This window comes from Macrotis lagotis, chromosome 2 (genome assembly GCF_037893015.1).
Source record: "Macrotis lagotis isolate mMagLag1 chromosome 2, bilby.v1.9.chrom.fasta, whole genome shotgun sequence".
Taxonomy (NCBI): domain Eukaryota; kingdom Metazoa; phylum Chordata; class Mammalia; order Peramelemorphia; family Peramelidae; genus Macrotis; species Macrotis lagotis.
The window spans coordinates 3,650,566-3,662,594 of NC_133659.1; the positions used below are offsets into that span (position 1 = coordinate 3,650,566).

The 12,029-nt window shown below is 38.1% G+C and overlaps 1 protein-coding gene across 4 annotated transcripts in view; it reads right to left on the reverse strand.

Moving 5' to 3' along the window:
- Positions 1-12,029, reverse strand: part of TNNI3K (TNNI3 interacting kinase) — a 305,481-nt gene that overhangs the window by 100,047 nt on the left and 193,405 nt on the right. For all 4 annotated transcript variants that reach the window (XM_074221177.1, XM_074221174.1, XM_074221175.1 and 1 more), the window contains exons 18-19: positions 1,102-1,154; positions 731-783 (exon numbers count right to left, since the gene is read on the reverse strand). In XM_074221177.1, the coding sequence (XP_074077278.1) occupies positions 731-783; positions 1,102-1,154 (106 nt within the window). The remainder of the gene's footprint in view (positions 1-730; positions 784-1,101; positions 1,155-12,029) is intronic.

A 12,029-nucleotide genomic window follows, 5' to 3' on the forward strand; every position in this document is an offset into this window, starting at 1 on the left:
CCCCTGAATTATTTTTTGACAAGGTTTTCTAAGCAGAGTGGATAGAGAGCTGACCTCTGATTCTAGAAGAATCCATTGGCAGATAAACTGCTTTCTTTTTTTGGGGGGGGGGGTCTGGTTCACAAGTGGATTTGTACTTGATGCCTGCTGACTGGATTCCAAACCCTATTTCAGATGCTGATTGGCTATGATTATAGTCCAGGTCTATGACTGACTAATACGAGTATCTGTCCTTAGGGATCTCACCAGCCTTAAATGAGATAGTCTATGGAAAAACATGGAAAAAGGCTTTGTCATTGTGAGCTGTTGGATTTACAAGATGGAACCTTGAAGCCTCTACAGGCAAGGCTCCTGAATGAAGCTCTCCACTGACCCTGAAAGGGCATCATGCTTGCCTCTGCCTATCCACTGAGAGGTCAGGGGATTTCAGTGTCTCCTCCTTAGGTGGGGATTTTCTGATCCCAGGTTGGAGCCTTTTCCCGGACCCCAAAGCCAGCACCTCTCCCTATAATGAACTCCTTCCACTCTCCCCCAACCCTATGCCAGAGCTATAGACTGTTGGAAGCTAAAACAAAACAGGAAATATTCTACTGCTCCTGGGAAAATGACATCTTCAAAAAAAATGGTACTCTCATTCCATCTCCTCTCCTCTCTTTTCCTTCTAGGCTGGGTTTACACATTTTAATTGGGTACTAATTACAGGGACTAGAAACAGCAGCAGACTACCAACCCCAGGTTGTTTTGTCATGTTGTCCTCATCCAGAGACTGCAGGAATCTTGATTCTGAGTGGGGGGAAAAGGAAGCCAATTCATGTCAAAGCAAAGCCTCACCACCCACACCAGGGATTGTTTTTAACAATCCTGAGCCACAGGGAGCCCGCAGTCACATTTACATTTTCCCTCCACCCTCCCCTCTGACTGATGAGATCAAAGAAGGAAAAGCTATACCATCAAAATCTCGTTTCTGTATCATTTGTGTGACTTGAGACAAAGACAGCTGTGGCAGAGACAGTTCCTTTTTCATTGGCCGAATGGCATCAGAGAATAAGTCAGGAAGTGGCCTGATGTTTGGGGGGGGGGGGCTGGGTCAGAAAGCCTTACCTCCAAAGTCAGCAACGACGGCATGGCCATCTTCATAGAGGAGAATGTTGTGGCTGGAAGAAAGGACAGTCCTTTAATCGAGTCATTCTTCTTCGACTCGCTCTCATCAGATTACTGTGAGAAAATCATGTTTAAATCTGACGACCATGATTATTTGCTATCCATGGAAGAAGAGTCCAGTTGGTTTGGCTCTGTCCTAAGGACCAAACAACAGTGATGGGTGGATTGACAAAGAGGGATTGGGACCTGATGTCAACAACTTTTCCTGATAATGTGTTATCCCAAAGTAGACTGGGTTACCATTGGCAAAAGTGGCATTCGCCACTATGTGGGGAGACTGGATGAACATTTATGGGCTCTACAGTAGGGAGGATTCTTGAATAAGTATGGCATGGACATAATGGACTGCAGAGTCCCTTCCAATTGTGAGATTCTGGGAGTAACTATGAGTATCATTAGCTTAACTGTACTTTGAAGGAGGCAGCTGGGACCCAATACATACAGCAATAGGGATGGAGCTTTTGAGTTCAGCTTCTGCAGAACTTATTAGCTAGATGTGTGACCCTGGAAAAGTCACTTTGCCTCAGTTCCATAGTTTGTGAAAAAGTGAAATTAATAGTACCAAGGTGATTGTGAGGATAAAATTAGATAATGCTGGTGAAGAGGTATATCATGGGAGCTACATCAATGGGTATTCTTTCCACTCTATTCATTTCTTCATTCATGCCCTCATTTCAGCAACATTATTAAAGGATAACAATAGGGCCAACTGTGAGGGAGAAGAAGAGGGTTGAGTGTCTGATTCCAAACAGAGGTGGGATCAAGAGAGGAAAGGAAAAGTCATTCTGAATACCACAGTGACCTCACCTGGGGATAATGACCTATAATTAGATAATCAACCAGCATTCACGATGCACCTATTAGGTGTCAGTCAAGCTCTGTGAAAGGTGCTGACCCAGAGGAAACAGTGCCATCCCTTGAGGAACCAATATTCATAAATACACACATTATATATAGGCAAACATTCTCAAAATAAATGCAAAGACTTTTGGGGGGAGATGAGGCACGAGCAGCTAAGTGGACTAGGAAAGGGATACTAGAGAAGGCAACATTCCTATGTCCAATCAAAAATAAGCATATATTAAAGGGCCTACTATGTGCCAGTCACTGTATTGGATTCTGTGGATGCAAAAGCCAAAAAGCAAATTATTTCTTGCCCTCAAAAACCTTATATTTTAAGAGAATAAGCAATAGATCCATTCTTCCTGATGCAAGCAGTCAAAGAGAAATCAGAGACATGTCAGATAGTGTCCTGGTCTTGGAGTCAGGAAGACCTGTGTTCAAAACCTGCCTTTGGCACCAGTTTGCTACATGACCATTAGGGAGTGAGTCATTTAATCATTCTGGAATGAACTTTCTACCTATAAAGTAGGGGAAATGGTACTTATGGAGTGACCCTCCAAGGGTTGCTGTGAAACATAAATAAGATAATAAATGTAAAATACTAGAATCCAAAGCTAGGGAAATATAAGCTGTCATCCAGCTCTTCCCAGAAATCTCTGAAGTAGCCCCTTGGGAAGTGTCTGGGATAAGGAATGTTTGATGAAAGTTTGATAGTGATTGATTTATAATGACAGTAATATTGTGATTATTCAACATAGCCTCCCCTTCTCTGGGACAAGACTGGGTTGATGGATGGATGTCCTTCCCTCTGAACCATCCCAGTAAATGTCCTTTCATCCCTTTTGAGGCTTTTCCTCTCAGTTATGTGGAACTGAGCCCTCCCTGGCATCTTGGGCTAGACCACAGTCATCCTGCCCTCCCACCAGAAAGGTCAAACAACCAGGTTGAAATGGGCTTTCTTGTTCAGCTTGCTGAGAGTGGGTGGTCCTCCTGACCAGGCCTCACCCCTTCCCTCGCTTTTTCCTCCTGAAAACATAAAAAACTTTTTCCATGAGTTTTCTTGTTCAACATCCATGTACTCAGACATGGAGGACCCAGGGCTGTAACCTGGTAACCCTTCTTATCATGATTAAAAATGCCTTTTTCCTCCTCTTATGAATGATTTATTTCAGGACTAACAATGACAGAAGGGGAATGCCATTCAAAATAAGTATCAAATCTATAAAATATTTCAGAATCAATTCACCAAGATACTCAAAGTACATAAATACAAGATAAATCTATTATTATGAGGCAAAAGAAAACTTTGATGATTCGAGACCAATTCATTGTTCATTGTTAGGCAGTTCCAATTTAATAAAAATGTTAATGCTGCCCAAATTAATGTTCCGGGTTATAATTTAATTAATTAAATTTAATAAAAATACTTTTAAATTTGAAAATGTAAGCCCTCAGGCTTTGCAAACTATGCTAGCTTCTTCTCTAGTTGCTGATGAGTATATGGAAAAATAAATGTGTTGCAAATTGCTAGTGGTTTGTCCCCTCTCTGCGTACATGCTCCTATACTTCTTCCTTCTCTAATCCACTATTTCATTTGCCCATGGTACAAAGATTCTATGTAACTCTAGACTTCACAATGACACAATTTGTTGAAGTCAAATATACATATATATATACATATATATATATATATATATATATATATATATATATATATATATTTCATCAGGTAGCATTAAATTTTCTCCTCTTCTTTATTTCTCTTGGGTCCCACCTTCTTCTGTTTACCCAGGCTTACATCTTTGGAACCCTCTTCACATATTTTTACTCCTACTCTTTTCCCTTCAAATCTGTTGACCCCTTGAACTTCTGCCCTCTCTAGCTTCTACACCATCCTGGCTCAGGTTCTCGCATTGTCTTTAACATGGTCTTGATCTTTCTTCCTCTCAGTAAAACTTCCAGCTGATGATCCTATAGCACAGACATGATCATTTCATTGATCTGCTCTCCTGTGGCCCTTGTGTCTCTCTTACCTTAAGAGCCTTTTCCCAGCAGCCTGCAATTTGTCCTGCTCAACTGGAAGCCCAATGGCTGTGTCCATTCGATCCCTGGTCTCAGTATCTTTGTCTTAACTGTCCCTTATGCCAGGAAAACACTCCTTCCTCTCCTCTGCCTCAAAGCATCCTTAACTTCAAAGTTCAGCTCAGGTGTCCCATTCTACCAAAAGCTCACCCCAATCCCAGGTACTTGTGTCTTTTCTCCTTCCCCCTTCTATATTGCCTATCATAAGCCACTTTAGGCCAGTGAGGCTTTTATTTTTCTTTCTATCTTTGGTACTTAACATAGTGCCTGTCCCACTATATTGGGAATAAATAAATGTTTGTTTAATTGATTTAAATGGAACAGAATTGAGTTGATGAACATGAGTAGAAATGAAAGGGCAATAGCTCGTTAAGATGTCAAACTATATTATGAAGCAATAAGCATCTAAACACTTTAGTATGTGTTAAAAAGCTGAGCATTACATCATTGGAACAAATTACATAAGAAATAGAAACAATATAATTCCAAAAAGTAAATTACCTAAGGGAGGATCTCCTATTTGACAAGATCAGTTGGGAAGAGTGGAAAGCATCTTGATCTCAAATAGCTTAGATGACTTCAGCAGTATAGTAGTTTGGGCACTGGCCCTGGAAGACCTGAATTTGAGTCACGTTTCAGACCGACATTATCACTAACACAAGGACTGTCTATCTGGACAAGTTGTTGTGGCTTTCTCAGGCTCAGCTTCTTCATGTGCAAAATAGTTTAATAATAAAATCTGTAACACAGGCTTGTAGCAAGGATCACATAAGTCAATGTTTTCTCTATCTCTACATGGATATACATATCTAATTCTATCTATCTAAATCTATATCTATGAATATATGTGGTAGCTATTGTTACCATTGTGAGTTCTGTTTGAGCTGATTTACAGCTTGAATATAAAGTCACTGGATGAAAATTTTCAGAAACATGAAAGGAGTTACTTTGGGAATGGAGAAGAATTATTAACAGATCAAGGTAGAAATGACACAAAAAGATAAAAGAGACAACTTTGATGATAGATTTTGAGAGTTAGAATGGCATATTGGAGAGCCAGTCTTGACTCAGGAAGACAAGAGTTCAAGTTTCATACTGACATGTAATGGTTATGGAACTATCAGCCAGTCACTACATCTCACTGCTTTGGACAACTTTAAGATATTTAAATTGTAGAATGGTTGTATCTATGTGGGTAGAGTTTCTTTACCAGGAATTCCTTTCACTAACAACATATTACAACAGATTTTGCATGAATAAAGTTGGGGCAGCTTGGATAAGAAGAGAAATTGTCAACTTGGGGAAAAAATCTTTGTATCAATCTAATATCATTGATAGGAAAAAACCATACTTATATTGCTTTGTCATCCCCTTTGTATCCTTGGCACCTCCCTTAGTCTCATCAGAAATGGGTTGCCAGCAGGAAGACTCAAAAGCATGAGAAAGACCCTGTTCTCTGCCTTGCCCCTTTATCTTCTGTTCTCAGAACCTCTCTGGGCCATCTGATACTCAGGTAGCTTGAATAAGATCACCAGTGTTAGTTATCCCTTTGATGAGATAAATTCGTCTCAGACCCTGCCTTCTCATCCTCTACATTCCATGTATGCTCCATGATCCCCCAGACCTTCCATTTGACTTAGTGATGGAGCCAGCATCACTCACTACCTGCCTCCCATGAATGCCTAGACCCACTCAGGCCATTCACCACCAGCCCCAGCTGAACTCCCACATTTAGAGTCAAAGCTCTCTGAAAACAGGGGTTGTCTCTCTTTTTTATTTGTATCCCCACCACTTGGCACACAGTAATTGATGAATAAAAACATTTTTTTCTCATTCATTGATGTGTACATTTTCTTCTCATTCAATTATCTTTGTTAAAATGGAAAGCTCTTTGGGGGAGGGGAAAAGGTATATTTGGAAATAAGTAACAAAGACAAAAGGCATTTTTAAAAGTGGGTAATTAATAGAGAGTAAAAGAAAGATTCAAAAGGGACCTTAGAGATCATTCAAGTCAACACCCCTCCCTCACTTGACAGATAAGCAAATAAGTCTGGACCAGGAAAATGGTAGAGAAAATATCTGTGGTTGGAAAATTAGAAAAGTCTTAGTTTTAGTGACTTTACAACTCTTAGAAGAAGAATAGCAAGGGTATGGGAGATAAAAGGAGAAGCTAGTTCCCCTTTAATGGTGAAGCTGATAAGTTCTATGTAATCCTCATTGTTGTTCCTTGGTATTTAAACTGCTTCTTTTTGGCTGCTTGCTGCTTTTTGATTTTAGCTGAGAATTCTGAAATTTGGCTACAATATTCCTTGCAGTTTTTCTTCTGTTATCACTTCCTGGAGGCGATTGATGGATTCTTTCAAAGACTATTTTGGCTTCTTGTCCTAGATATTAGGGCAGTTTTCATCATAATTTCCTGCAAGATCTTTTTCCAGGCTCTTTTTTGATTGAAGCATTAAGTTAGAGCAATAATTCATGAATTATCTCTACTGGATCTATTTTCAAGGTTGTTTGTTTTTCCTAAAAGGCACTTTATATTTTCTTCTACTTTTTTAGCCTTTTGGTTTTATTTCATGAAATCTTGTTGTCTTATAGTATCATTAGATTCCATTTGCACAATTCTAATTTTAGAGTATTATTTTCTTCAGCTTGTTTTTGTGTTTCCTTTTCCATGTGGTTAATTTTACTTTACATGAATTTTCCTTTTCTAGTTAGTTAATTTTACTTTTTGATGAGTTGTATTCCTTTTCCAGTTGGTTGACTTTATTTTTAAAGGGTTGATTTTTTCAGTCAATTTTTCATAATTCTGCATGGTCATTATTTCTTTTCACCTTTTTCTTATTCTTCTTCTCTTCTTTGGTTTTTAAAATTATTTTTGCTCTCTTCCAAGAGTTTTTGGATTTGAAGCCAATTCATAAACTCCTTTGAGACTTGATATGTAGGCAATCTGTCACTGCTTTCCTCTTCTAAGATGATCTTTTTAATCATCTCTATCTGAATAGTAGCTTTCTATGGTTAGCATTCGTTTTTGGTTTTTGCTTATTTTGATAGTTGAGCTCTGCTCCTGTGGTAAAGGGAATATAGTCCCTAGCTTTTTGTTCTGGGGCCAGGATCTGGTCCCTGGCTTATTGCTTGCCAAGGTGTTGCCTTTGAAACCCAGACATTGCCTATGCAGAGGTTTGTTTCCTTCTTTATTCTATGACAACTATTTGTTTCCAATCTGGTCCCATCTGCCTAGTGTTCTCAGGGTCAGTCTTTGTTTTCTGAACTAGGTTTGAGACCCTTCCTGCTTGCTTGCTGAGCTAAGAGTCACCCATTGGCTCTCCCACTCTCCTGTCTGCACTGGGCTATATTTTCCCTTTACTCACAAAGAGACAGAACTTTCCTCCTTGATGTCTTGAGTTGAGAAATTGTTTCAATTTTTTCTGAAATGATCTGTAGCTTGAAGGTCTGCATAGAGGCTTCATTCAAAGTTCTGCAGGGAAAAGCTCCAGGAGTTTTCTAGCTTTGTGCTGCCATCTAGTCCACCATGGAAGTCCTGGTACCCCTTTTAGAAGGAAAGGTGACCAAAGAATACTTCTTCATTCTCAGACATCAACTGCAACTAATTATTTTTTAAAATTACAAACATTTGTTATTTCACCCCCCCCAGCAATGAAATAAACCCTCATTTCAAATATGTACAGTTCAGCAAAACAAATTCCCTCTTTGCCCAAATCCGAAAATGAAATTTTCTTTCTGAAATGTGCATGCTTCATCTTTTTAGAAGGACATGGGTGAAATGATTGATCTTTAATCCTCTGAACTCAGGAGTTTCCATTGTAATGACCAGAGTTCTAAAGTCTTTTAAAGTTATTTTTCTCTATGATATTCTTGTCTGTAGATCATGTCTTTTTTAATATAACTTGTTCTTCTAGTTCTGCTCACTTTAATATGCATCAGTTCATAGAGGTTTTCTCAGTTTTTCTGTTACTCTTCATTTTATCATTTCTTATAGGATAGTAATATTCCATTGTATTCATATACTTACAATTTGTTCAGCCATTCTCCAAGAGGTGGGGACCCCCTTAGTTTCCATTTTTGGGCCATACATATTTTTGTCCTTTTCCTCTTTCTTGGAGGTTTAGAGATGAATATAGTATGAAGAACTATTCATCATTTAGTAACCTTTTTTGTATAGTGCCCAGTTACTCTCAAGAAGGATTTCTTTCCTGTTCTCCTTTTTTGTTGCCACCTTTCCCTTCCACTAATCCATTCATAGAATCTCTTGCTCCCTTCTCTTTTCCCATAGTCTCAAAGAGATGGGCTTTCTCCTGTCCAAGGTCAACCCTTTCATATATAAATTTGATTCATTGCCCCCCATCTTCTCCAATGTAATGCATCGTCAATCATCAGCCACCCTCTCAAATCTTCAGTGGATTATCTAATGATTCCTTCTTTGCTGCCTTTAAAGATGCATATATATGCCCTATCCTACGCACAAACTTTCTTGGACTCTATTCTTTTCTTTAAAACATTTACATTGTTATTTAAAATTTTGACTTCCAAATTCTATCCCTCCTTCCTTTCTTCCCTCTTTTCCTTTCCTGAGATAGTAAGCAATGAAGTATAGGATATACGTGTGCAATTTTGTAAAACATTTCCAAATTAGTCGTTTTCTGCAAGAAGACTTAAATAAAAGAAAAAGTGATAGAAAGCAAAAAATATCAAGCTTCAGTCTGTATTCATCAATATCAGTTCTTTCTCTAGAGTCATCATCATTATTCATGACCATTAGTCCTTTGGGATTGTTTTGGAACCTTGTATTGCTGAAAATAGCTAAGTCATTCACAGTTTTTAATCAAACAACATTGCTATTACTATATACAAGGTCTCCTGTTCACTTTACTATGTATCAGTTCATGTAAGTCTTTTCAGATTTTTCTGAAATCATCTTGTTTGTCATTTATTATAGCACAACAATATTCCATTACAATTATAAACCACAGTTTGTTTACCCATCCATTGACTGATGGATATCTTTTGATTTCCAGGTCTTAGCTGCCACAAAAAGAACTACTAAAAATATTTTTGTACAAAAAAATTTATAAATTTTTAGAGATGGTCTTTAGAATATAGACCTAATGATAATATTGCTGGGTATGAGGGTATGCACAGTTTTATTGCTCTTTGGGTATAGTTCTAAACTACTCTTCAGAATAGTTGGATCAGTTCACAATTTCACAATGCATTACTGTTCCTGTATTTCCTTCCATTATCTAACAACTTAATTTTTTGTCATATTAGCCATTCTATTAGGTATGAGATGGTACCTCAGAGTTGTTTTAATTTGTATTTCTCTGATCAATACTAATTTAGAGTATTTTTTATGATTTTTTAGATAGTTTTAATTTCTTCTTCTGAAAACTGCCTATTCATATCTCTTGATCATTTATCAATTGAGGAATGATTTATAGTCTTGTAAATTTTACTCAGTTATCTATATGTTTGAGAAATGAGGTCTGTATTAGAAATACTTGATGCAAAATTTTCCTTCAGTTTTCTATTTTCTTTATATGTTGGTTGCATTGGTTTTGCTTGTGCAAAACCTTTTGAGATTTATTTAATAAATATTATCTATTTTGCATTTTATGTTTTCTATATTTTATTTTGTTCCTCAGGTCTTCCTCTATCTATATATCTGTCAGATAAACCATTTCATATTCTCTTAATCTGCTTATTGGATTACCCTTTATGTTTGAATCCTGTACCAATTTTAATTTTAAATATAAGATATAGTTTTTGCCATACTATTTTCCAGTTTTTCCCAGCAGCTTTTGTTCAAAATATTTGCATCTTTAGGTTTATCATATACTACATTACCATGGCTCATATAATATTCTTTACTCAAAATATTACCCTAGTCCTCTTTTTTTTTTTCAGCAAAGCTTTTAGAAAAAAAATATTTATACTTGGTGTTTCCTCTTCCTTTATTTAAGCCCATTGCTCCATGGCTTCTAATTCCTTCACACAAATGAAACTGTAGTCTTCCAAGGTCGCCAATGGCCCCATCTCTCCTGCAATTTCTTTTTTTTAAATATTTTATTGAAGGCAATGGGATTAAATGACTAGCCCAAGGTCACACAACTAGGCAATTATTAAGGGTCTGAGGCAAGATTTGAACTCAGGTCCTCCTGACTCCAGGACTGGTGCTCTATCCATTGTGCCCTTCTCCTGTTATTTCTTAATCTTTGCTCATCTCTCAGAAGTATTAAACATGTGGTCTACAGAATGGCATGTGTCCAACAACCTTCCCAAGTGTGGCCTAATCCACATTAAAATAGAAATGGAAACTATGTAACAAGACAGATGAAAAAATACAATAAACCCCAGGTAATATCAACATAATATGTGTTTTTTCAAATCGATGAGTACCACAGTGATCTTTAGGATGTTTCCCCATGAATGTGCATTGGACCCCGGTGTTGAAGATCACAATCCCTCATTGTGGCTCTTCTCCTTTGTCTTCACTTCTCCCTCATCAGCTTCCTGAGGTCGACCTACCATATCAGAGCAGAGGTGTTGCTGTCTCCTGAGCCTCAGTTCTGCACAAACCTTTCCTCTACTAAAGACATTAAAAGTCAACATGATCTAACTGAACTCATTTCCTCCCCACCCCCAGCTGTGCTCTCCTCCACACTCACCTCCTCCTTCCAGATGCAGCACCCCACCTTCCAGCTCCCCACATTTGTCATCTTGGAATTGACCTGGCCCTAGGCAGCCAGTCTGTACTTTGGATGAAGTGGTGGGCCTGGAGTCAGGAAGTTCTGAGTGCAAATCCAGTTTCAAACATTTACTAGTTGTACAACCTTGGCCAAGTTACTGCATCAGTTTCCCAAGCTTACAATGGAGGTGGTAAAAAACCCCTGCCTCCCAGGTTTGTTGTAAGCCACAAATGAGATAATACTTGTAAAGCATTTAGCACGATGGAAGATAAAGGCTGTAATTAAGGCTGCTCCTGCTGTGTTACTTCTCCAATCTCACTCCCCTCACAGAGCTACTTCACTGATGAATCTTGCCATTTTTTTCTCCTTCTCTAATATCTTCTTGTTGTATGATCCTAGGCAAGTCACTTACTTCCCCCAGCCTCCCTTTCTCCCTTTGCAAATGAACATTGCTCTTTATTCTTTCTTGAGCTAGGTATCACATCTGGAGTCACTCTTTCCTAATTTCTGGTTTAAAGAGCACCTAGGCTTGACTTCTCTTAATCAACACCTCAACTCACCCCCTTTCTAAGGAAAAGAATAGTTTCAAAGGAATCATAGAAGGAGTGAACATATCTTTGGTGCCCATCTCTGAGAGAAGCTCTTCTTTTCTTTCCTCAACAATTCTTCCATCATTTAAATCAGCTTTACTCATGGTTCAGGGATCCTAGGTGACTACCTAGATTTAAAGGTCTAGATTCAAGTCATTTGTTGTTTCATTTGATTGACAAATAAAAAATACATCAATATCAATAAGGTTCCATATCATTTGACTTAAGCACCAAGCCAAGGGAAAAACTTGATATTTTGGACAAAAGTTTGAATCTCAGAAGACCCAGGTTTTTTTGTTCTGTTTTGTTTTGTTTCTTAATCTCTGCACACGCAAACCAATGACCATTTCTTTCTTTTGTGACCTCTAGTCATAAATAGAAATTAATACCCCAATCCTCAAGTCTCTAGAATCACTTCACAACATCTCCTGATACAAGAAGATCCTCTCATGCTCATTTAAATCATGTTTTCTTCATCTTTGTCTCCATTTCCAAACCCAAACTGCCCCGTTCTGCTGCCACAACCACATTTCCTCCCTTCAATGGCTAATGGTCTGGACTTCCATCCTTTGGGGAAATCTAGAATGCATGAACTATTTATTTTCTCTCTCCAAGCATTTGTGGGGCTGTTGTGTGGAAGAGGTATCAT